This window comes from Oncorhynchus tshawytscha, linkage group LG08 (assembly GCF_018296145.1).
Source record: "Oncorhynchus tshawytscha isolate Ot180627B linkage group LG08, Otsh_v2.0, whole genome shotgun sequence".
NCBI classification, from domain to species: domain Eukaryota; kingdom Metazoa; phylum Chordata; class Actinopteri; order Salmoniformes; family Salmonidae; genus Oncorhynchus; species Oncorhynchus tshawytscha.
In genome coordinates, this window is record NC_056436.1 from 11989138 (window position 1) to 12015146 (window position 26009).

At 44.2% G+C, this 26009-nt stretch overlaps 1 protein-coding gene and 1 long non-coding RNA gene across 4 annotated transcripts; one reads left to right on the plus strand and one right to left on the minus strand.

The window, feature by feature from the left end:
* Positions 1-643: 643 nt before the first annotated feature.
* On the minus strand, positions 644-21984 carry LOC112256922 (sex comb on midleg-like protein 4). 3 transcript variants are annotated; one of them, XM_042325212.1, is made up of 9 exons: positions 21747-21984; positions 13108-13328; positions 12712-12935; positions 10637-10766; positions 6257-6457; positions 4198-4359; positions 3248-3466; positions 2872-3017; positions 644-2248 (listed from the first exon to the last, which is right to left on the minus strand). In XM_042325212.1, the coding sequence occupies exons 3-9, from the start codon at positions 12928-12930 to the stop codon at positions 2123-2125; spliced, it is 1203 nt and encodes a 400-aa protein (XP_042181146.1). In that variant the 5' UTR covers positions 12931-12935; positions 13108-13328; positions 21747-21984; the 3' UTR covers positions 644-2122. The 3 variants fall into 3 exon arrangements, with proteins under 3 accessions (XP_042181146.1, XP_042181148.1, XP_042181147.1); XM_042325214.1 differs by lacking the exon at positions 21747-21984 and adding an exon at positions 13652-13827; XM_042325213.1 differs by lacking the exon at positions 13108-13328.
* On the plus strand, positions 21370-22998 carry LOC112256923. Its single transcript, XR_002954483.2, has 2 exons — positions 21370-21488; positions 21944-22998. It is a non-coding gene; the product is annotated as an uncharacterized LOC112256923 (long non-coding RNA).
* The last annotated feature ends 3011 nt before the right edge of the window (positions 22999-26009 follow it).

Sequence of the window (26009 nt, forward strand, 5' to 3'; positions counted from 1 at the left end):
CCCATGCTCCGTGCATTGCTCCATTGCTTGATCTTATACGTTTGCATCGATAAAATAAGTATAGGGCTGTCTATGACTTAATAGTCTTGTTCCCTTTCAGCACAAACAACGATATTGTTGGATAGGTTTATGGATAAATTAGGAAAGGGGTGACCAAAACCAGTCAATAAACACATCGTGGATGAACTAAACAACTATTTTACCTGGTGGATTTCATGCTGTTTTGTTTATGGGATATACAATAAATAATTCAATTTGAACAGTTATATTCATTCAGATTAAAATGTACATGCAACTGCAAAACCTACTGCAGTAAGGCCTAGGTCTACGTGCACCTGTTTCTGCATATAGCCTACAACCTACAATAGCCAGGTCAATCCCAAAACAAACATGACTGAAAGGATAGACCATGAGCCAAACTAAGGATAGGCCATACTGTTGAACTAATTCAAATATACCGAAGTAAACCTGTAGGCTAATACATTATTCTGCATCAGGAGAAAACATAACTGTCTGGATTGACACATGATTGTGTCACATTGGGTAACATTTCATTATTATTTTTTAAATGAGTCCCAAGCTTGATTTCATTCTGAAAAACGCTTGATATCAACAAGAAAGATGCTTGTTAGACCACACCTTGTTTCCTTAATATTTTCTTAATTTTATTACTTCGATAGGATACACAGCCGGGTTAAATACACACATTGATTGATTTCCATTTAAGTCTCACAACACAAAAGCTAACATGAGATATTCATTACATTGAGAACTTCTTCAGCACCAGTACAAATGAATGAATCCATACAGTGGTTATTCTCTGATTTACAGTGTAGATCTTTCCAATATTCTTTTCAAAATAAAAGACCTAGTCCCAGGTTGATTTGACTTGGCATGAATTACATGTAATTGTATCCAGCAGCATTGACGTACACAGGTTACTAAAGAGTACACATACTGCCAAACTGGCGCACACAAGCAATGCTATATGGCCTAATAACCCAATACTGTAGGTCAATTGAAGGTATGCAGTGAGGGTTCTCATCCATTGCTCTCCAACTCTGTTTCGAGAATGATATGTAGTAAAAAATGTCCATAGTAAATACGTTGTGAGGAGGCAAGATCGAATCCCCGAGCTGACAAGGTAAAAATCTCTCATTCTGCCCTTGAACAAGGCAGTTAACCCACCGTTCCTAGGCCGTCATTGAAAATAAGAAACTGACTTGCCTAGTTAAATAAAGGTAAAATAAATAATTAAAAATAATTTTAAAAAAGAGGCTGGAGATCATTATTTTATTAAACTATAGAAATGTCTCATTATGTGTTGCAGCACAAACATGATCTTTTTGGCAATTTTATCAAAACAATATGTAAAACAATATGCAAAACCATTTTAGTTGACATTACTTTGTGTAAATAACAAAACCAAGTGTAGTAATGTTTGACATCACTGTAGCTTCCTGTTTTTAAATCACATGCATTGATGCGTTAAGAACTTCATCAAACCAACCCTACTACATATTCAAGTCACTTTTGTAAAGGTATAGAATGAAACCATACGGGGCCATTTTGATGTGTTTGTCACATTTGTGGAGACCCCTCTTTTTCTATATCTATTAAAAGAAAGTTATTCCGCAGATTTGAGACCAAGTATAAATAACAGTTTATCTAAAATAATCCACACTTCTCAACAGATCATAAATGTAACTTGGTGTGTTTTACCAGGGCGCATAGGTGCCTTAATAAGCTAATTTATAGGACAGCTGTATCTCTCTTCCAGGTATTATCAACCAGTGTATCAGTTATGCATTCCACAATTTGCATATTTTGTCATCTGTATAAACCAAAACCTTGTTTCAACAGAAAAACTAGAATATCCAAAAACGTATTCTGTCACAATCACATGATCACATTGTTTTCTTTAGATACATGATGTATGAAAATGCAAAAAAATAATCAGTAAAATATAGCGTCTCAAATGGCACCCTATTCCCTATATATTGAACTAGTTTTAACCAGGGCCAATAGGGCTACGGTCTAAACGAGTGGGTTATGGGTACCATTTGGAACGCATCCACAAAGTTGGGTCCCACAGATTGATGACGTGAAAAAATGTTCCGATTTAGAACTTGTTTTGTTTTAGTTTGTCGATGTGATAGCAGAGCTTCAGGGCTGGCCCTAGCTTCAGTCCTAGGTACTTCATCATCATGTCACTCTTTAGAAGTAACAGAGCGTTGCCATCTATCTCCTGTGGGATAGAAACAGAAGCTCAGGTTATATTATATCTCCACTAAAAGTAAAGTGGACACATGTATCAGGGTTGTTTACTGAATTGGGAGTGACCTCAATCCTGGTAAATATTTCACAAAACATCACATCCAGATATAATCCAACCACTCAAATCAAAACATCACATCCAGATATAATCCAACCACTCAAATCAAAACATCACTTCCAGATATAATCCAACCACTCAAATCAAAACATCACATCCAGATATAATCCAACCACTCCAATCAAAACATCACATCCAGATATTATCCAACCACTCAAATCAAAACATCACATCCAGATATAATCCAACCACTCAAATCAAAACATCACATCCAGATATAATCCAACCACTCCAATCAAAACATGACATCCAGATATAATCCAACCACTCAAATCAAAACATCATATGAAACAGAACAACTGAAAAAGGAAAGGGATTTCCCCCAACTGTTGCAGATCCAGGCCTCAATCTCAATTTGTCTTTCAGCGATTCCTCACATCCTTGTCTCCTCCAAGGCGTTTTGAGAAGGTTCGGAGAGAGGATACGAGGAGGTATCAAGGAAATATTCATTATGAGTGAGCCCAGGGGTAGCCTACATGCTTCCTGAAGACGTCCACGTGAGGGCCCAGGGACTGCGGGTCAGCGTCTCTGATGAACCACACCACATCCTCTACACTCCAGGTGGAAGGGTCCTTACTGGGGGGCGGCTTGGACTCCTGGCAGTCCTGAGATGGATTGTACGCTGCATGAGAAAAGAGAAAGAGGTCAAGAAGGATTTCTATGCTGGTCTATTTTACCTGGTTAGGGCATTGTGATTATAGCAAGAAACACATTTTCCCCAAATCCCCAGGTTTTCCAGAAGTCCCGGTTGGAAGATTCCCGGAATCGGGAGGGAATATTCCGGAAAACCTGGGCATTTTGGGAAATTTACCGGAATTCTGCAAGCCTAGTCTCCACTCTCCAATTTCTTACCTATCCTGTTGCCTTCCAGGAAGGAGTTAGGGCTGGACGTCTGTCTACACATGCCCAAGGGGGAGGAGCCATTGGGGAACTGCTGCGAGGAGCGGAACCCATAGGATGGTTTGGATGAGTAGGAGGAGCTTATGGCACTGAAGGCGGAGTCACCTGGGTCCATTGAGTAGCGTTTGTCTGACGGGTCCAGAAGATACTCCTCTGGCATGGATGTTTCAGCTGTGATATGAATGGAAAGAGATTACATAAGTAAAACATATTGGCAATACTTTGAATAACTTTCGATAGAAGCTGTAGCCTTTAAAGATGTCTATGAAATGTCCTTCTGTGCTTTTATGGTCCAATCGAAAGAAACAAACACTGTTTGGAGGGTTTCCCTGGTGCTCTTGTTTAGGTACAAGAGAATGTTCTAGGTAGTGTTCTGGCATGGAGGTCTCATTTGTTTAGGTTGGAATACAGGGATTTGGATAATGGATTAGGATTACCAGGGATTACACAAGTAAAACACCAAATTATGTGTATTTGACAAAATGTCATTCTGTGCTTTCATGTGCAATCTGGCGCAATATTTGAGGAACTGAGCCCACAAAATGTCTGAGGGGCGATATCTTCAAAAGCTCTTGTTAAGGCACAGGATTGTTCTAAAAAGTATTATAAACCTGGTGGTTCGAGCCCTGAATGCTGATTGGCTGAAAGCCGTGGTATATCAGACCGTATACCAACGGGTATCACAAAACATTCATTTTTACAGGTCTAATTATGTTGGTAACCAGTTTATAATAGCAATAAGGCACCTCAGGGGTTTCTGGTATATGGCTAATAAACCACACCTCCTCGGGCCTTATTGCTTAAACAATCAATGCATCATATCTGCACCTCTGCCTACACCATTTCCCTTGTGGGATAAAGAAAGCATTTTGAATTAAATTAAATACAGGACAGTGCATTACCCTCTGATTGGTAGGAGGCATTATTATGCTGGGGGATTGGTTGGTCGCTGAAGAGGTTTTCACAGTGCAAACTGCGACAGAGCTTCTTGAGAAAGCGTAGAACGTAGCCCATGCTGTTGACCACAGGAAGACTCAGAAGGTGTTGTTTCCCATCGAAAGTGGCTGGAACACAAAGAAATACTTGATTAACCCCTTGGGTTGCGTCCCAGATGGGACCCTATTCCAGAGCCAATGGCATCTATGCATAGTCACTTCAATAACTCTACCTACATGTACATACTACTTCAACTAACCGGTGCCAACGCACATTGACTCTGTACTGGTACCCCCTGTATATACCCTCCACATTGACTCTGTACTGGTACCCCCTGTATATACCCTCCACATTGACTCTGTACTGGTACCCCCTGTATATACCCTCCACATTGACTCTGTACTGGTACCCCCTGTATATACCCTCCACATTGACTCTGCACTGGTACCCCCTGTATATAGTCTCCACATTGACTCTGTACTGGTACCCCCTGTATATAGTCTCCACATTAACTCTGTACTGGTACCCCTGTATATAGCCTCCACATTGACTCTGCACTGGTACCCCCTGTATATAGTCTCCACATTAACTCTGTACTGGTACCCCCTGTATATAGTCTCCACATTAACTCTGTACTGGTACCCCCTGTATATAGCCTCCACATTAACTCTGTACTGGTACCCCCTGTATATAGTCTCCACATTAACTCTGTACTGGTACCCCCTGTATATAGCCTCCACATTGACTCTGTACTGGTACCCCCTGTATATAGTCTCCACATTGACTCTGTACTGGTACCCCCTGTATATAGCCTCCACATTGACTCTGTACTGGTACCCCCTGTATATAGTCTCCACATTGACTCTGTACTGGTACCTCCTGTATATAGCCTCCACATTAACTCTGTACTGGTACCCCCTGTATATAGCCTCCACATTGACTCTGTACTGGTACCCCCATATAGTCTCCACATTAACTCTGTACTGGTACCCCCTGTATATAGTCTCCACATTAACTCTGTACTGGTACCCCCTGTATATAGCCTCCACATTGACTCTGTACTGGTACCCCCTGTATATAGCCTCCACATTAACTCTGTACTGGTACCCCTGTATATAGCCTCCACATTGACTCTGTACCGGTACCCCCTGTATATAGCCTCCACATTGACTCTGTACCGGTACCCCCTGTATATAGCCTCCACATTGACTCTGTACTGGTACCCCCTGTATATAGCCTCCACATTGACTCTGTACTGGTACCCCCCTGTATACAGTCTTGCTATTGTTGTTTTACTGCTGCTCTTTAATTACTTGTTACGTTTATCTCTTATTCTTGTCCGTATTTTTTGAAACTGCATTGTTGGTTAGGGGCTCGTAAGTAAGCATTTCACTGTAAGGTTGTATTTGGCTCATGTGACTAATAACATTTGATTTGAAGTGTTGCTCTGTGAATAGGGAGCGATTTGGGACGCAACGCTGGAATATATTTTAATTTCCCATTGCAGTAAATCTTGTTGCAGTTAACTTTGCTCTAGGGGACACATGTCTACAGCCATGTCTCAAAGCCACAGTTCCAACCTAGGACGGCCAATGCATTTCATCCACTGACATTCAAAAGATGGAAATGGCCAATAACCCCGGGGTAACAGATCCGGATGTTCTCATGGTTACTAGATTATCTAATCAGTGTATATCAATTTCTATCATTTCCCTCAGGCCAGTTGCTACGAATAAAATTAATAAATATAAAACCAAAATCTCAGTGACACTGTACAATAGGTGGGTCTGTGGTATTTTCCTAGTGGCCTGTGTTATGGTTAATCATGTCATTTTCTAACCTTTATTCAAAGCTTTTTCATCAAACTGTCTCTTTTTATTTGTATGTCAGATGGTCCAAGCACCATTCGCAGACAAATGCTTTCATTTTTGGTCTAATTCTCATTTCTGGAAAAGGCTTAACATAAAAGGTTCAAAATCCAGGTCATGTGACATGATTAACCAAAGCACGTGGCCCTAGTTATACCTGATATTTTCTCCCCTCCGTAGCCCTGTGTGAGGAGAGTGAACACGGCTTTCTGCTGGAAGGCGCTGTCGATGCACCCCTGGACGGCCTGCTGCAGCACCACCGAGGGCCTGTCAGGCCCAAAATGATCTGGGAGCTGTTGCAGCTTCTTCCTGTCCAGGTTAGGACCCATGTTGACATGCTTGTTGATGTAGATACACACTGCAGGATACACAAGAGTGGAGAAAGTGTGGGTTAGTACTACTTGATGATGTAGGAGCGAGGGTTAGTAACCATGTCCACCTGCTTGATGATGTACGAGCGAGGGTTAGTAACCATGTCCGCCTGCTTGATGATGTACGAACGAGGGTTAGTAACCATGTCCACCTGCTTGATGATGTACGAACGAGGGTTAGTAACCATGTCCGCCTGCTTGATGATGTACGAACGAGGGTTAGTAACCATGTCCGCCTGCTTGATGATGTAGGAGCGAGGGTTAGTAACCATGTCCACCTGCTTGATGATGTAGGAGCGAGGGTTAGTAACCATGTCCACCTGCTTGATGATGTAGGAGCGAGGGTTAGTAACCATGTCCACCTGCTTGATGATGTAGGAGCGAGGGTTAGTAACCATGTCCGCCTGCTTGATGATGTAGGAGCAAGGGTTAGTAACCATGTCCGCCTGTTTGATGATGTACGAGCGAGGGTTAGTAACCATGTCCACCTGCTTGATGATGTAGGAGCGAGGGTTAGTAACCATGTCCACCTGCTTGATGATGTAGGAGCGAGGGTTAGTAACCATGTCCACCTGTTTGATGATATAGGAGCGAAGGTTAGTAACCATGTCCACCTGTTTGATGATGTACGAGTGAGGGTTAGTAACCATGTCCGCCTGTTTGATGATGTAGGAGCGAGGGTTAGTAACCATGTCCACCTGCTTGATGATGTAGGAGCGAAGGGTTAGTAACCATGTCCACCTGTTTGATGATGTAGGAGCGAGGGTTAGTAACCATGTCCACCTGTTTGATGATGTACGAGCGAGGGTTAGTAACCATGTCCACCTGTTTGATGATTTACGAGCAAGGGTTAGTAACCATGTCCACCTGTTTGATGATGTAGGAGCGAGGGTTAGTAACCATGTCCACCTGTTTGATGATGTAGGAGCGAGGGTTAGTAACCATGTCCACCTGCTTGATGATGTAGGAGCGGTTGTTAGTAACCATGTCCACCTGCTTGATGATGTACGAGCGAGGGTTAGTAACCATGTCCACCTGTTTGATGATGTACGAGCGAGGGTTAGTAACCATGTCCGCCTGTTTGATGATGTACGAGCGAGGGTTAGTAACCATGTCCACCTGCTTGATGATGTAGGAGCGAGGGTTAGTAACCATGTCCACCTGCTTGATGATTTACGAGCGAGGGTTAGTAACCATGTCCACCTGTTTGATGATGTACGAGCGAGGGTTAGTAACCATGTCCGCCTGCTTGATGATGTATGAGCGAGGGTTAGTAACCATGTCCATCTGCTTGATGATGTAGGAGCGAAGGTTAGTAACCATGTCAACCTGCTTGATGATGTAGGAGCGAGGGTTAGTAACCATGTCAACCTGTTTGATGATGTAGGAGCGAGGGTTAGTAACCATGTCAACCTGTTTGATGATGTAGGAGCGAAGGTTAGTAACCATGTCAACCTGTTTGATGATGTAGGAGCGAGGGTTAGTAACCATGTCAACCTGTTTGATGATGTAGGAGCAGGGTTAGTAACCATGTCCACCTGTTTGATGATGTAGGAGCGAGGGTTAGTAACCATGTCCATCTGCTTGATGATGTAGGAGCGAGGGTTAGTAACCATGTCCATCTGCTTGATGATGTAGGAGCGAGGGTTAGTAACCATGTCCATCTGCTTGATGATGTAGGAGCGAGGTTAGTAACCATGTCAACCTGTTTGATGATGTAGGAGCGAGGGTTAGTAACCATGTCAACCTGTTTGATGATGTAGGAGCGAGGGTTAGTAACCATGTCAACCTGTTTGATGATGTAGGAGCGAGGGTTAGTAACCATGTCAACCTGTTTGATGATGTAGGAGCGAGGGTTAGTAACCATGTCCACCTGCTTGATGTACGTAGATACACACTGCAGGACACACAGCAGGAGGGACAGAGGAGACAAAGATACTTAGGTCGGCTACTTTGGTGACGTTGCTTTCCTTAAATTAACGAGTAGAACATGCTTATAACTAACAGAATACAAATTACATTTGAAATGTGATTACCAACATGACTTTTCATAACACCCAAGATGTTTCACCAGACAAAGCATTATGGAGGGAGACATTGGAAAAGTGAGGCAAACTCTGTGAGCGCCTAGGGCCTTGTTTATCAGATGAGCATAAGCACAAAAAAGACAACCTTGCGTGCACCACTTTTCCCGCAAAGATCGGTATTTATCAAATTAGAATTTGACGGAAAAGTGTCAACTTCTAGTGGTTGGAGAATTGTATTACAAGTCAATACTGTTGTTTTGAGTGTTTGACACAAGGGAATTACAATAAAGCATTGCTAGGAAAAACATTCAAACGTAGCCTAACGGTAAGATCACATCCTTCGTAGGAGCGCAACATCATTGTCTATTTAATCTCAGAGACTATACCAAGACAGGTGATATTAACACAATTATCTATTGACAAACTAAAGAAGTGTAGCATTTATTTATTTATTGTTTGAACAGACGGTCAATCATCCCGAATGTGAGGTCAGTGTTGGGCACTTGCTATTGGCGGCATGCATTCTTAGTTTGAAAAAATGTTTCTGCAAAAGATTAAAACATTCTGCCCACACCTGGATAGAAATGTGATAACATTTGCTATTGTGCTTTCTTTTAGAAACTGTCATGGCCCAGTTCCAACATTTCCAAATCATACAGCAAATGAGGGTGTTTTTGTTCCCATAAAAGGTGAATGAGGGTGTTTTTGTTCCCATAAAAGGTGAATGAGGGTGTTTTTGTTCCCATAAAAGGTGAATGGAGAGCGTTTTCCAGGCGGGTTTGTAGTACAAATATAGTTTGGCTCTGATTTATCAATGAAAACATGTGTATATGTTGCGTACGACAGTATGATAAATCCCAATCATTTGTTGTGCATGCAAATCCTGGGGCGTGGCAGAGTGGGTATAGTTAACTGTGAGCACCTGGGGCGTGGCAGAGTGGGTATAGTTACCTGTGAGCACCTGGAGCGTGGCAGAGTGGGTATAGTTACCTGTGAGCACCTGGGGCGTGGCAGAGTGGGTATAGTTACCTGTGAGCACCTGGAGCGTGGCAGAGTGGGTATAGTTAGCTGTGAGCACCTGGAGCGTGGCAGAGTGGGTATAGTTAACTGTGAGCACCTGGAGCGTGGCAGAGTGGGTATAGTTACCTGTGAGCACCTGGAGCGTGGCAGAGTGGGTATAGTTACCTGTGAGCACCTGGTGCGTGGCAGAGTGGGTATAGTTACCTGTGAGCACCTGGAGCGTGGCAGAGTGGGTATAGTTACCTGTGAGCACCTGGAGCGTGGCAGAGTGGGTATAGTTAACTGTGAGCACCTGGTGCGTGGCAGAGTGGGTATAGTTACCTGTGAGCACCTGGAGCGTGGCAGAGTGGGTATAGTTACCTGTGAGCACCTGGAGCGTGGCAGAGTGGGTATAGTTAACTGTGAGCACCTGGGGCCTGGCAGAGTGGGTATAGTTACCTGTGAGCACCTGGGGCCTGGCAGAGTGGGTATAGTTACCTGTGAGCACCTGGAGCGTGGCAGAGTGGGTATAGTTAACTGTGAGCACCTGGGGCCTGGCAGAGTGGGTATAGTTACCTGTGAGCACCTGGGGCCTGGCAGAGTGGGTATAGTTACCTGTGAGCACCTGGAGCCTGGCAGAGTGGGTATAGTTACCTGTGAGCACCTGGGGCCTGGCAGAGTGGGTATAGTTAACTGTGAGCACCTGGGGCCTGGCAGAGTGGGTATAGTTAACTGTGAGCACCTGGGGCCTGGCAGAGTGGGTATAGTTAACTGTGAGCACCTGGGGCGTGGCAGAGTGGGTATAGTTGAGCACCTGGTGCTGTGAGCACCTGGGCGTGGCAGAGTGGGTATAGTTACCTGTGAGCACCTGGAGCACCTGGAGCGTGGCAGAGTGGGTATAGTTACCTGTGAGCACCTGGAGCGTGGCAGAGTGGGTATAGTTACCTGTGAGCACCTGGTGCCTGGCAGAGTGGGTATAGTTACCTGTGAGCACCTGGAGCGTGGCAGAGTGGGTATAGTTACCTGTCAGCACCTGGGGCGTGTCAGAGTGGGTATAGTTACCTGTGAGCACCTGGTGCGTGGCAGAGTGGGTATAGTTAACTGTGAGCACCTGGGGCCTGGCAGAGTGGGTATAGTTACCTGTGAGCACCTGGGGCGTGGCAGAGTGGGGGATGGTAGCAGCATCCTGGGGGATGGAGCTCATGTCTGGTTCTGGGGTGCTGCTGGGAGGAGAGATGGCCAGGGGATTCAGCACCATCCTGGGCTTCAGCTGCAGGAAGACAGGGGGTTGGATCTCAGTATCTAATTGTAAATAATACATGCAATTTAGCATACGCGTTTGTCCAAAGCGAATGAGTCACGCGTGCATACATTTTTACATATGGGTGGCCCACGGGAATCGAACCCACAACCCTCTTGTTGCAAGCGCCATGCCATACAGTCTGAGATAGCAACAATAGACTAAAAAATGACGGTTCTCAATTGGCATTAGTAAACACTCAACAGAAATCTACACATTGATATTTTTACTCAGAAACTTCTCCTCTCTTCGTATTGCAATATTTACCAAGCATTTAATTTTGCTAGGCATATACAGGACCAATCAGAATATCAATTAAAACTGTTTTCAATTAAACAAACAAAGGCTACCTCATGTTATATATTACTCCCACTAAATATAAATGAAGTTAAGTCTGTCAAGCTACATCATCATATGTATTTTATTAACATCCTGCATCCCCACTGGCCCCTCCCCTTTCTCTCTCCTCCAATCCCATCCCCTCTCCTTTCCCTCTCCTCCAATCCCATCCCCTCTCCTTTCCCTCTCATTCCTATCCCATCCCCTCTCCTTTCCCTCTCCTCCAATCCCATCCCCTCTCCTTTCCCTCTCCTCCAATCCCATCCCCTCTCCTTTCCCTCTCCTCCAATCCCATCCCCTCTCCATTCCCTCTCCTCCAAACCCATCCTCTCCTTTCCTCTCTTCCCATCATCCCCTTTCCCTCTCCTCCAATCCCATCCCCTCCCCTTTCCCTCTCCTCCAATCCCATCCCCTCCCCGTTCCCTCTCCTCCAATCCCATCCCCTTCCCTCTCCTCCAATCCCATCCCCGATTCCCTCTCCTCCAATCCCATCCCCTCCCGATTCCCTCTCCTCCAATCCCATCCCCTCCCCTTTCCCTCACCTCCAATCCCATCCCCTTCCTGTTCCCTCTCCTCCAATCCCATCCCCTCCCCTTTCTCTCTCCTCCAATCCCATCCCCTCCCCTTTCTCTCTCCTCCAATCCCATCCGCTCCCCTTTCTCTCTCCTCCAATCCCATCCGCTCCCCTTTCTCTCTCCTCCAATCCCATCCCCTCCCCTTTCTCTCTCCTCCCATCCCCTCCTCTTTCTCTCTCCTTCCATCACATCCTCTTTTTCTCTCCCATCCCTTCCCCTTTTCTCCCCCTTTCCCTCTCCTCCATTCCCATCCCCTCCCCTTTCTATCTCTTTCCATCCCCTCCCCTTTCCCTCTCCTCCAATCCCATCCCCGTTCCCTCTCCTCCAATCCCACCCCCCTCTTTCTCTGTCTTCCCATCCCATCCCCTCTCCCTCTCCTCCAATTCCATCCCCTCCTCTTTCTCTCTCCCATCCCCTCCCCTTTCCCTCTCCTCCAATCCCATCCCTCCCCCTCTCCTCCAATCCCATCCCCTCCCCTTTCTCTTTCCTCCCATCCCCTCCCCTTTCCCCTCTCATCCAATCCCATCCCCTCCCCTTTCCCTCTCCTCCAATCCCATCCCCTCCCCTTTCCCTCTCCTCCAATCCCATCCCATCCCCCTCTCCTCCAATCCCATCCCCTCCCCCTCTCCTCCAATCCCATCCCCTCCCCCTCTCCTCCAATCCCATCCCCTCCCCTTTCCCCAATCCCATCCCCTCCCCTTTCCCCCAATCCCATCCCCTCCCCTTTCCTCTAATTCCATCCCCTCCCCTTTCCCTCTCCTCCAATCCCATCCCCTCCCCTTTCCCTCTCCTCCAATCCCCTTCCCTCCCCTTTCTCTTTCCTCCCATCCCCTCCAATCTCTCTCTCCTTCCATCCCCTCCTCTAATACCCTCTTCTTTCTCTCTCCTCTCCTCCCATCCCCTCCTCTTTCTCTCTCCTTCCATCCCTCCCCTCTCTCTCTCCTTCCATCCCCTCCTCTAATACCCTCTTCTTTCTCTCTCCTCCCATTCCTGACACTGACCTTGAAGCCAGGTTTTCTTCCCCTCTTCTTGGGCACTTTGAGGGGAGGGAGGGATTCAGGGTAGCGGGTTGGAAAATCCATCTTGCGATGTAGTGGGGGTCTCCCTCTCTTCCTGCCTGGAATCTTTCCTGGCTGGCTGGGGAGGAAGGAGGGAGACACTGCAGGCGACTGCATTTCACTGTTGCTGTCTGCTTTCTGTGCTGCTGCAGGTACACTCATTGGAGCTGGAGGGAGACACAGGAAGGAGGGAAACACAAAGGGAGAAACAATTATATTAATTGAAGACTGCATGGCACATAATAAAAAACAGTGGCAGTTCCACCATCCAGTCCATCCTATCCTCAATGTGCATGAACCCCAACATTCTGTCTGCTTGTCTCCCAGAGCTTCCATTACCTGATCTCCTTTGATCTAGAACGCTTGAGAACCAAGCGCTTCCCTTCTTAGATCCCGGTTAGATTCCAGAATAGCAGAAGAAGGTTCTAAACCCTGCACACTGCCTCAGCAGGCTGTTGAAGCCATCTTGCCTTTAGCTGCTGTGTTGTATGTTTTCTCTCTGCTCCTCTCGTCTCTGCTGCACGGCACACAGGCTGGCTGGCTTCAGACTCCTCATTACACTAATGCATTCAGCAGTGGCAGAGGAAGGGGGGGGGGGGATTGACTTCACCATGGCTACACAGCTATGAATTAGCATTACGATGACAGCGCTCACCATAATCTTAGAAAAGCAGCAGCCTCAAGAGCCAGCCTAGCCTACTGATGGAAACAACATCAACATGCATGTCTCATATGTAGAGCGCAGAAGGCTAGACACACAGGCAATGCTGAATCATTACAGTGGTACAAATGTAGCATTAGCATGCAGCATGCTTCATCCTTCCTTTGTGCAGACAAAGACAACAGAAAATAAAGGGACGAAACAGAGGCGGTATGCACACACCATCAGAATGAATGAGGATTGGAGAGTATGTCCCTTTTCAGTTGTTCTCCTATTGAATCACCCTCTGTCCTGTCTGTGTCTTTGCCTGCTTCTAAATGTCTTCAACTGCACCGCAGAGCGGAATCTCCGAGCAAGGCGGATTCCACTGTAATGGTGTGTGTGTGTGTGTGTGTGTGTGTGTGTGTCTGCCAGTGCTGGGAAACATTCTCCTGTTGTCATGGCAACAAGCCTGTAACACCCTGCCGGCTGTATCTCCCATGTCTTGCTGCTTGATACTCAGGCCCAAAACTGGGTGGATGTATAATTAGTATAGAAGACACCCTCAAACCAACCGCTAATTACAATAGGAATTCATTTGAAAGTGTTGAGAGTGTACATAGATATGTGTGCGTGTGTGTGTGTGTGTGTGCCCCGCGATTAGTGCTTTTTTAGGTCGGTTCGGTTTCAATTTTAATGCACTATCCATTATGTGGGTTGGATGCTGTAACAACACAGAATAATATAATGAATAAAGTCCCATGATGGTAGGGACTGTCCATTACTGCTTATCACTTCTTAACCATCAGTTATTCACATTACTTTAATAAAATATTTCAGTTGTTGTGTATACTGAGTGGACAAAACATTAAGAACTCCTGCTCTTTCCATGATATAGACTGACCAGGTGAATCCAGGTGAAAGCTATGATCCCTTATTGAGGTCACTTGTTAAATCCACTTCAATCAGTGTAGATGAAGTGGAGGAGACAAGTTAAAGAATGATGTTTAAGCCTTGAGACAACTGAGACATGGATTGTGTATGTGTGCAATTCAGAGGGTGAATGGGGAAGACAAAAGATTTAAATGCCTTTGAACGGGGTGTGGTAGTAGGTGCCAGGTGCACCGGTTTGTGTCAAGAACTGCAAGCCTGCTGCATTTTTCCCTCTCAACAGTTTCCTGTGTGTATCAAGAATGGTCCACCACCCAAAGGACATCCAGCCAACTTGACACAACTGTGGGAAGCATTGGAGTCAACATGGGCCAGCATCCCTGTGGAACGCTTTTGACACCTTGTCGAGTTCGTGTCCCCAGGAATTGAGGCTGTTCTGAGGGCAAAAGGGAGGGGGTGCTGCAACTCAATGTTAGGAAGGTGTCCTTAATGTCTGGTATACTTGTGTATATTACATTTGTTTTATTTGATTATTTATTATTTCATTCCAAGTCATCATCACATCTCTAAAGCTGCTGCCTGACAAAATCACTATTTTAGTAGTTGTTCAAATTAAATAAGGCATACTTTTATGACTGCTGAATAGCAATGATCAATCACTTAATGTATTTTCTGTTAAAGATACATGTACAGTAGCTTGAGCAACTGCTCTAAATCCCCCTTGATCGCACATTGTTCAGTCACTCTCTTTCTCTAACATAGCAGGCATAAAATAAACACACAGACCGGACAATAGGTGCGCTATGGATTACGGTCAATGTAGTTCATTTAGTCCACTTTTGTAGTCCACTTTTTCTGAGCTAAACTATGTAGACTATTGGCCTGTTGTAAACTACATCGCACAGTTCGGGCTTGATCTGATTTAGCCTATCCGTAGAGAAACTGCTTTGAGCTCATGGAAAATACAGAACGAAATGTAATTCAAATGTAAAAAAATATATGAAAAATATTTTTTCATACATTTTTTAAAACAATTTGTGACATACAATTGGTAGTTACAGTCTTGTCCCATCGCTGCATCTCCCTTACGGACTCGAGAGAGGCAAAGGTCGACAACCCACACGGCTTCTTAACACACTGCACACTTAACCCAGAAGCCAGCCGCACCAATGTGTCGGAGGAAACACCGCACAGCTGCAGACTGAAGTCAGTGTGCATGCGCCAGACCGCCACAAGGAGTCGCCCGAACCCTCCCCTAACCCGGACGACGCTGGGCCAATTGTCTGCCACCTCATGGGTCTCCCTGTAGCGGCCGGCTGTGACACAGCCCAGGATCGAACTCGGGTCTGTAGTGACGCCTCTAGCATTGCGATGCAGTGCCTTAGACCGCTGTGGCAATCCGGAGGCTTTAATTAAAATAATTTAACCGACATTGGTCAATTAGTTGTTTAAAAATGGAAAAAGAACATACTTTCTGGTTAATCGCTCAGCACTAGTGTGTGTTGGTGTGAGTGTGTTTCAGAATGCAGTCACTGAGGTGATTTCATCCCAGGAACTGTGTTTAAAGTCATTGTCAATCTATTGCTCGTGTCCATTTCTAGAGTGGTAGGCTTCAGAAATCAGCGATTTGTCCAGTTTTTTGAGCACAGTCTTACCACAATTATGTGAATAATTTAACATCTTAATATAGCTGGCAGACCTGGTTGTGTATTCTACATCCCTATGAACATATTAAGATATTATTGGGAATACTACCATTATATTTAATACAGGTATGGTCATGTGAAATTGATCCAATACGACCCCATTGAGTTGTTTGGCGGCCATATTGGCCTTGTATCCACAAATCTTTTTAAAACCCTGTTCTAGCTATGTGTGTGCAATTTGGTGCTTCTATCACTAAACATACAATCCAAAAACATAGCTTTCCCACTACATTTTTCAGGAAAACTAAAATCCGTCTTACCTTATTTCTACCAGCATGTCATGTGTGCAACTAGAGGTGTCACACCCTGATCTGTTTTATCTGTCCTAGTGATTGTCTCCACCCCCTCCAGGTGTCGCTTATTTTCCCTGGTGTATCTATCACTGTGTTTCCTGTCTCTCTGTGCCAGTTCATCTTGTATGTTTTCCAAGTCAATCAACGTGTTTTCCCGTACTCCTGCTTCTATTCGCTTTTTGCTAGTCCTCCCGGTTTTGACCCTTGCCTATTTTCTGGAGTCCATACCTGCCTGCCTGACCATTCCATCCTGACCATTCTAATGCGCTCAATATGGAAGTGGTCTGATGAAGTGGATACTAAGCTACATAACGGTTTCACTAGCACAGACTGGAATATGTTCCGGGATTCATCCGATCAATGGTATTGAGGAGTTTCCCACATCAGTCATTGGCAACGTTGTCCCCACAGTGACCGTATGTACACTGTACGTATCCCAACCAGAAGCCACAGATTACAGGCGACATCCGCACTGAGAGCTAGAGGCTAGAGCTGTCGCGTTCAAGGAGCGGGACACTAATCCGGACGCTTATAAGAAATCCTGCTACGCCCTCTGACAAACCATCAAACAGGCAAAGTGTCAATACAGGACTAAGATCAACTCCTACTACACCGGCTTTGACGCTCGTTAGATATGGCAGGGCTTGCACACTATCACGGTTTACAAAGAGATACCCAGCCGCGAGCTACCCAGTGATGCAAGCCTACCAGATGAGCTAAATGCTTTCAATGCTCACTTCAAGGCAAACAACACTGAACCATGCATGAGAGCACCAGCGGTTCTGGACGACTGTGTAATCAAGCTCTCTGTAGCCGATGTGAGTAAGACCTTGAAAAAGGTTAACATTCACCAGACAAATGACCAGGATGTGTACTCAGAGCATGTGCTGACCAGCTGGCGAGTGTCTTCACTGACATTTTAAACCTCTCCCTTATCCAGTCTATAATACAGTGGGGCAAAAAAGTATTTAGTCAGCCACCAATTGTGCAAGTTCTCCCACTTAAAATGATGAGAGAGGCCTGTAATTTTCATCATAGGTACACTTCAACTATGGCAGACAAAATGAGAGAAACAAAATCCAGAAAATCACATTGTAGGATTTTTTATGAATTTATTTGCAAATTATGGTGAAAAATAAGTATTTGGTCACCTACAAACAAGCAAGATTTCTGGCTCTCACAGACCTGTAACTTCTTCTTTCAGAGGCTTCTCTGTCCTCCACTCGTTACCTGTATTAATGGAACCTGTTTGAATTTGTTATCAATATAAAAGACACCTGTCCACAACATCAAACAGTCACACTCCAAACTCCACTATGGCCAAAACCAAAGAGCTGTCAAAGGACACCAGAAACAAAATTGTAGACCTGCACCAGGCTGGGAAGACTGAATCTGCAATAGGTAAACAGCTTGGTTCGAAGAAATCAACTGTGGGAGCAATTATTAGGAAATGGAAGACATACAAGACCACTGATAATCTCCCTCGATCTGGGTCTCCACGCAAGATCTCACCCCGTGGGGTCAAAATGATCACAAGAACGGTGAGCAAAAATCCCAGAACCACACGGGGGGAATGACCTGCAGAGAGCTGGTACCAAAGTAACAAAGCATACCATCAGTAACACACTACGCCGCCAGGGACTCAAATCCTGCAGTGCCAGACGTGTCCCCCTGCTTAAGCCAGTACATGTACAGGCCCGTCTGAAGTTTGCTAGAGAGCATTTGGATGATCCAGAAGAAGATTGGGAGAATGTCATATGATCAGATGAAACCAAAATATAACTTTTTGGTAAAAACTCAACTCGTCGTGTTTGGAGGACAAAGAATGCTGAGTTGCATCCAAAGAACACCATACCTACTGTGAAGCATGGGGGTGGAAACATCATGCGTTGGGGCTGTTTTTCTGCAAATGGACCAGGACGACTGATCTGTGTAAAGGAAAGAATGAATGGGGCCATATATCGTGAGATTTTGAGTGAAAACCTCCTTCCATCAGCAAGGGCATTGAAGATGAAACATGGCTGGGTCTTTCAGCATGACAATGATCCCAAACACACCGCCCGGGCAATGAAGGAGTGGCTTCGTAAGAAGCATTTCAAGGTCCTGGAGTGGCCTAGTCAGTCTCCAGATCTCAACCCCATAGAAAATCTTTGGAGGGAGTTGAAAGTCCGTATTGCCCAGCAACAGCCCCAAAACATCACTGCTCTAGAGGAGATCTGCATGGAGGAATGGGCCAAAATAACAGCGTGTGTGAAAACCTTGTGAAGACTTACAGAAAACGTTTGACCTCTGTCATTGCCAACAAAGGGTATTTAACAAAGTATTGAGATAAACTTTTGTTATTGACCAAATACTTATTTTCCACCATAATTTGCAAATAAATTCATAAAAAATCCAACAATGTGATTTTCTGGATTTTTTTTCTCATTTTGTCTGTCATAGTTGAAGTGTACCGATGATGAAAATTACAGGCCTCTGTCATCTTTTTAAGTGGGAGAACTTGCACAATTGGTGGCTGACTAAATACTTTTTTTGCCCCACTGTACCTACATGTTTCAAGCAGACCACTATAGTCCCTGTGCCCAAGAACTCCAAGGTAACCTGTCTAAATGACTATCACCACGTAGCACTCATATCTGTAACCATGAAATGCTTTGAAAGGCTGGTCATGGCTCACATCAACACCATCATCCCAGACACCCTGGACCCACTCCTATTCCCACTCCACACTGCCCTTTCCCACCTGGACAAGAAGAACACCTATGTGAGAATGCAGTTCATTGACTTCAGCTCAGAATTCAACACCATAGTGGCCTCCAAGGTCATCACTAAACTAAGGACCCTGTGACTGAACACCTCCCTCTGCAACTGGATCCTGAACTTCCTGACGGGCCACCCCCAGGTGGTGAGGGTAGGCAACAACGCATCTGCCACGCTGACCCTCGACACGGGGGCCCCTCAAGGGGTGTGCTTCGTCTCCAACCGGTACTCCCTGTTCACCCACGACTGCGTGGCCGCGCACAATTCCCACACCATCATTAAGTTTGTGAATGACACAACGGTGGTAGGCCTGATCACCGATGACGATGAGACAGCCTATAGGGAGGAGATCAGAGACCTGGTAGTGTGTTGGCAGAATAACAACCTCTCCCTCAACGTCAGCAAGACAAAGGAGCTGATCGTGGACTACAGGAAACGAAGGGCTGAGCATGTCACTATTCACATCGACGGAGCTATAGTGGAGTGTGTCGAGAGCTTCAAGTTTCTCTGTGTCCACATCACTAAGGATCTATCATGGTCCACACACACCAACACAGTCGTGAAGAGGGCACAACAACGCCTCTTCGCCCTCAGAAGGCTGAAAAAAATTGGCACGCACCATTGAGAGCATCATGACTGGTTGCATCACCGCTTGGTATAGCACCGCTTGGTATAGCAACTGCTTGGCATCCGTCCGCAAAGTGCTACAGAGAGTAGTGTGTACAGCACAGTACATCACTAGGACAGAGCTCTCTGCCATCCAGGACCTCTATACCAGGTGGTGTCAGAGAAAGGCCCTAAAAATTGTCAAAGACTCCAGCCACCCAAGTCACCGCAAGCGGTACCGATGTACCAAATCTGGAACCAACAGAGTCCTGAACAGCTTCTTCCCCCAAGCCATAAGACTGCTAAATACTGTAGTTAGTTTAATAGTTAACCAAATACTGTAGCGACCAGGACTATCTGCATTAACCCTTTTGGTAACACTTTATTGGACACCTAGCATCATAACACGGTCATAACCATGTCATAGCATTGTCATAACACTGTAATGACACATATGTTGTGACATACAAGTATATTGCAATATTTTATGGTTGGTTATGACACCTACATAAGAGTGTCAAAGCCCACAATCCTAACACACAAGGCAAACCATTCCATTCTACTTATAAATAGTATGTTAAGTAACATTTCCTCAAATTGACCATTTCATTACCATTGTAAATGTACACACATTGATGACAAATATGTACCTAACCCAATGCTATATCGCAGATGTTTTTATTTAACCTTTATTTAACTAGGCAAGTCAGTTAAGAACAAATTCTTATTTACAATGACGTCCTACACTGGCCAAACCCGGACGACGCTGGGACAATTGTGTGCCGCCCTATGGGACTTCCAATCACGTCCGGTTGTGATACAGCCTGGATTCGAACAAGGGTGTCTGTAGTGACGCCTCAAGCACTGAGATGTAATGCCTTAGATTGCTGTGCCACTCGGGAGACTGGGACTGATGACTGGGATGAATGCACCAACAGGACAAAACACCCTCTTTGGGACTTATGACTGACATAAGGTTATTCAGGATAAAAAATAAGCGGAATGGAGCTAGGCACAGGCAAAATAAGTCAATGGGTACGAATACTTTCTGAAGGCACTGTACATCCATTGAAACATAATTTCATGAACTTTCAAAACCACTAGTCAAACATTATCAGGGTTTCCTTTTTAAAGTAATTTATACAGGTCATTCTGATATGTACACTAGAGGTCAAATGTCAAAGTTCTGTTGACGTGAACATTCCCGAAATTGTATCTGATGGATAGCTGTTCATCTTAGCTTTTCAATTACATCTGATTAATGGGTATATGTGGGCAATAACTTGTTGTATAACAAGTTAACATTGTTTTGTCATAGTAAAATCCCTATTTGAAAAATGAATGAGATGGAGGGATGAAATAAAGAGTGATAACACAGAGAAAGCTGCCATTGCTGCACTGCTATCACACATGTTCCAACTAGGGACATAGACCAAGAAAATCACTATGAGGCATCTTCACAAATTTAGGGGTCGGGCCCATAGACTATTACTGCCAATGCCATTCATTGCCAATTGAGATCAAATAGACCAACAATGCAACCAAATGCGCATATTTAGTAAGCTACTTTATTCTCTATTCATGAAAAAAATAAGCATAATGTGAACTGCAGTCCTTAACTAAATGAGAAATGCAGCCCTCTCCTGGCTCACTTAAGAATAATTTTGTTCATTTTTTCCTGATTCAATAAAGTTGCATTTGAAGCCAAAATGGCGACGTGCATGTTGTCGTCAAAAATGTCGCCCATCATTAGACTTCTACTGAAAGAGCGGTCCTGTTCCTCGACAACGATATGTAACGGTGTGACCGACATTTCCAGACGAGGTGAGAATATTATTTTGGTATCAATTTGTTATTATTTTGGTGTGTCGTTTCAAATGAGTATCAACTGACAGTTAGTTAATAGTTAGTATAGCTAAAGTTAGCTAGTTACCTTAACCTGTCAAACTTCATTCCATTCCAGACTTGTCCAGTCAGGCTGGCTAACTAATTAACTGGCAACAAGCACATAAATCAGCCATTATTATAATGACATCAATAGCTAGCTAGCTAGCTGCATTGTTACGGTGCTGACAAACTTACCTTTTTGAGACGAGGGAATAACGAATCGCTGACAAATCTTTGGACAGCTTTCTTGCTAACTTCGTAACGTTAACTGGATAACAGTTTTTGCTCCTCTAAACACGTAACGTTAAACCTCCACAGGGGTCTAGCTATATATCTTACTACCACAGCATCAGGATGTTAACGTTAATTCCGTGATCTTGTCTACTGGTCAGGCTACTCGACAGATGGAGATGCTCTCCAGACTGCTGCAGAAGACAGCAATGCCGCCGCAGCGTACAGCGGACCGCTGGAGCACTACACCAGTCTGCTCATGGACTGGGCGCTGCGAGAGGACCCGCATCAGAAAGCCGTGGTTCAGACCTCGGATAAAATGCACAAAACCCTACGAGGTTACAGCAACCAGCTTCGGTTCTCGAAAAACATTGTCCTTGTCAACCAATTACTTAGTATTAGTGGGAATCTATTCACCCTGAGAGAATTAATGGAAAGATACAACTTTGAGGTTTCAAGCAAGGAATATGACACTGTTATAAAATCTATACCTTGTGGGATAAAATATTTACTTCAGAATAATGCATATCTATATCTATTGATGAATAGCATAGGGTTACTAGATAAGAACTTCAACAATTGTTTATTAAGGGATATTTTCTACAGGAATTATATCCCCTCTGCTATATTTTGTTGGACTTCATCATTTGATGTAAACTGGCACCTTGCTTGGCTCACTCCAACAAAGGTATGGTGACCATTAAAGTAAAGGAGTTCTCCTTTAAGATTATCCATTGATTCTACCCGTGTAATAGCTTGATTTCTAAATATATACCTAATACCAGTGAATAAAGTTAGCTAGATACTGAATCTGTTGAACACTTATTCTGTCATTGTTTCATAGTGAGGTGTTCCGGACTGATGAAAAACTATATCTTGGAAACATAATGCATTCAACCATTGAAATATCTAAGTTTGACATATTGTTTTACTACAGTGTTTCCGCAATTACGTGTCAGTATGTTATAAATATCTTTATTTTATTAGGAACATTTTTCATACACAAATTATTTCATGAAGAAAAAGCCCATTTTATTTTTGTATCTGATTTGGAGAACTATTTCAAATCATTCAAACGTATATAAAATGTTTTAAAAAATGTATTCGCTACATGTCGGTATTTGATATGTGGATTTGTATTTAGTTTTCTGTCTTTTGTGTAATTCCTCTGGCTGTTCTGTTTTGCATGTTACTGTTTAATAAAATTATAAATACAGCAACCAGCCTACGTCCATCTTTTTCGAAGGTAATCAAATTTCTATGCATGCACTTTGATTTTAGAAACGGGTGTGCACACTAACAAAACATATTCAATAATGTACAGGGGCACCAGGCAGAGGCGTGTCTTAACAAATGTATGGGATTTACTGTAAAGATATGTAATTTAACTGTAAAATTGTATTGCCTTTTAATGTGCCATGAACACAACCATGCTGTTTTCACCAGATTTTGAAACGAATCAGTTCAAAAAGTAGGTCACCTTCAAATCATTATTAGTCACATGTACAACAGGTGTAGACCTTACTGTGAAATGCTTACTTACAAGCCCTTAACCAACAGTGCAGTTGAAGAAAATATTTACCAAATTAAGTAAAAAATTATAGAAAGTAAAATAACGAGGCTATATACAGTGGGTACCGAGTCAATGTGCGGGGGTACAGGTTAGTCGATGTAATTTGTACATGTAGGTAGGGGTGAAGTAACTGCATAGATAATAAACAGCAAGAGGGGGGGTCAATGTAAATAATCCGGTGGCCATTTGATTCATTGTTCAGCAGTCTTATGGCTTGGGGGTAGAGGCTATTAAGGAGCATTTTGGTCCCAGTCCGCTTGCTGTGCGGTAGCAGAGAAAACAGACTATGACTTGGGTGACTGGAGTGTTTGACCATTTTTGGGGCTTTTCTCTGACTCCGCCTAGTGTATAGGTCCTGGATGTCAGGAAGCTTGTCCCCAGTGATGTACTGGGCGGTACGCGTTACCCTCAAGCGCCTTATGGTCAGATTCCGAGCAGTTACCACACCAGGCGGTGATGCAACCGGTCAGGATGCTCTCGATGGTACAGCTGTAGAACATTTTGAGGATCTGGGGTACCATGCCAGGTATTCTCAGTCTCCTGAGTGGGAAAAGGTGTTGTCGTGCCCTCTTCACGACTGTCTTGGTGTATTTGGACCATGATAGTTTGTTGATGTTAATGGGGGCCTGTTCGGCCAGCCTTTTCTTGTAGTCCACGATCAGCACCTTTGTCTTGCCCCCATTGAGGGAAAGGTTACCCTGACACCACACTGCCAGTTCTCTGACCTCCCTATAGGATGTCTCATCATTGTCGGTGATCAGGCCTACCACTGTTTTGTCGTCAGCAAACTTAATGAGGGTGTTGGAGTCGTTTGTCCATGCAGTTGTGGGTGAACAGAGAGTACAGGAGAGGTCTAAGCACATACAGTGCCTTGCGAAAGTATTCGGCCCCCTTGAACTTTGCGACCTTTTGCCACATTTCAGGCTTCAAACATAAAGATATAAAACTGTATTTTTTTGTGAAGAATCAACAACAAGTGGGACACAATCATGAAGTGGAACGACATTTATTGGATATTTCAAACTTTTTTAACAAATCAAAAACTAAAATATTGGGCGTGCAAAATTATTCAGCCCCTTTACTTTCAGTGCAGCAAACTCTCTCCAGAAGTTCAGTGAGGACCTCTGAATGATCCAATGTTGACCTAAATGACTAATGATGAGAAATACAATCCACCTGTGTGTAATCAAGTCTCCGTATAAATGCACCTGCACTGTGATAGTCTCAGAGGTCCGTTGAAAGCGCAGAGAGCATCATGAAGAACAAGGAACACACCAGGCAGGTCCGAGATACTGTTGTGAAGATGTTTAAAGCCAGATTTGGATACAAAAAGATTTCCCAAGCTTTAAACATCCCAAGGAGCACTGTGCAAGCGATAATATTGAAATGGAAGGAGTATCAGACCACTGCAAATCTACCAAGACCTGGCCGTCCCTCTAAACTTTCAGCTCATACAAGGAGAAGACTGATCAGAGATGCAGCCAAGAGGCCCATGATCACTCTGGATGAACTGCAGAGATCTACAGCTGAGGTGGGAGACTCTGTCCATAGGACAACAATCAGTCGTATATTGCACAAATCTGGCCTTTATGGAAGAGTGGCAAGAAGAAAGCCATTTCTTAAAGATATCCATAAAAAGTGTTGTTTAAAGTTTGCCACAAGCCACCTGGGAGACACACCAAACATGTGGAAGAAGGTACTCTGGTCAGATGAAACCAAAATTAAACTTTTTGGCAACAATGCAAAACGTTATGTTTGGCGTAAAAGCAACACAGCTCATCACCCTGAACACACCATCCCCACTGTCTAACATGGTGGTGGCAGCATCATGGTTTGGGCCTGCTTTTCTTCAGCAGGGACAGGGAAGATGGTTAAAATTGATGGGAAGATGGATGGAGCCAAATACAGGACCATTCTGGAAGAAAACCTGATGGAGTCTGCAAAAGACCTGAGACTGGGACGGAGATTTGTCTTCCAACAAGACAATGATCCAAAACATAAAGCAAAATCTACAATGGAATGGTTCAAAAATAAACATATCCAGGTGTTAGAATGGCCAAGTCAAAGTCCAGACCTGAATCCAATTGAGAATCTGTGGAAAGAACTGAAAACTGCTGTTCACAAATGCTCTCCATCCAACCTCACTGAGCTCGAGCTGTTTTGCAAGGAGGAATGGGAAAAATGTAAAGTCTCTCGATGTGCAAAACTGATAGAGACATACCCCAAGCGACTTACAGCTGTAATCGCAGCAAAAGGTGGCGCTACAAAGTATTAACTTAAGGGGGCTGAATAATTTTGCACGCCCAATTTTTCAGTTTTTGATTTGTTAAAAAAGTTTGAAATATCCAATAAATGTCGTTCCACTTCATGATTGTGTCCCACTTGTTGTTGATTCTTCACAAAAAAAAATACAGTTTTATATCTTTATGTTTGAAGCCTGAAATGTGGCAAAAGGTCGCAAAGTTCAAGGGGGCAGACACCTGGCTAGACTGTAAGACACCACATATTCTAAGTCAGAACCGTCCAGAGTAGTGATGCTAGTCGGGCGGGTGGGTGCGGGCAGCAATCGGTTGAAGAGCATGCATTTAGTTTTACTTGCAATTAAGAGCAGTTGGAGGCCACGGAAGGAGTGTTATAAAATAATAATAATAAAC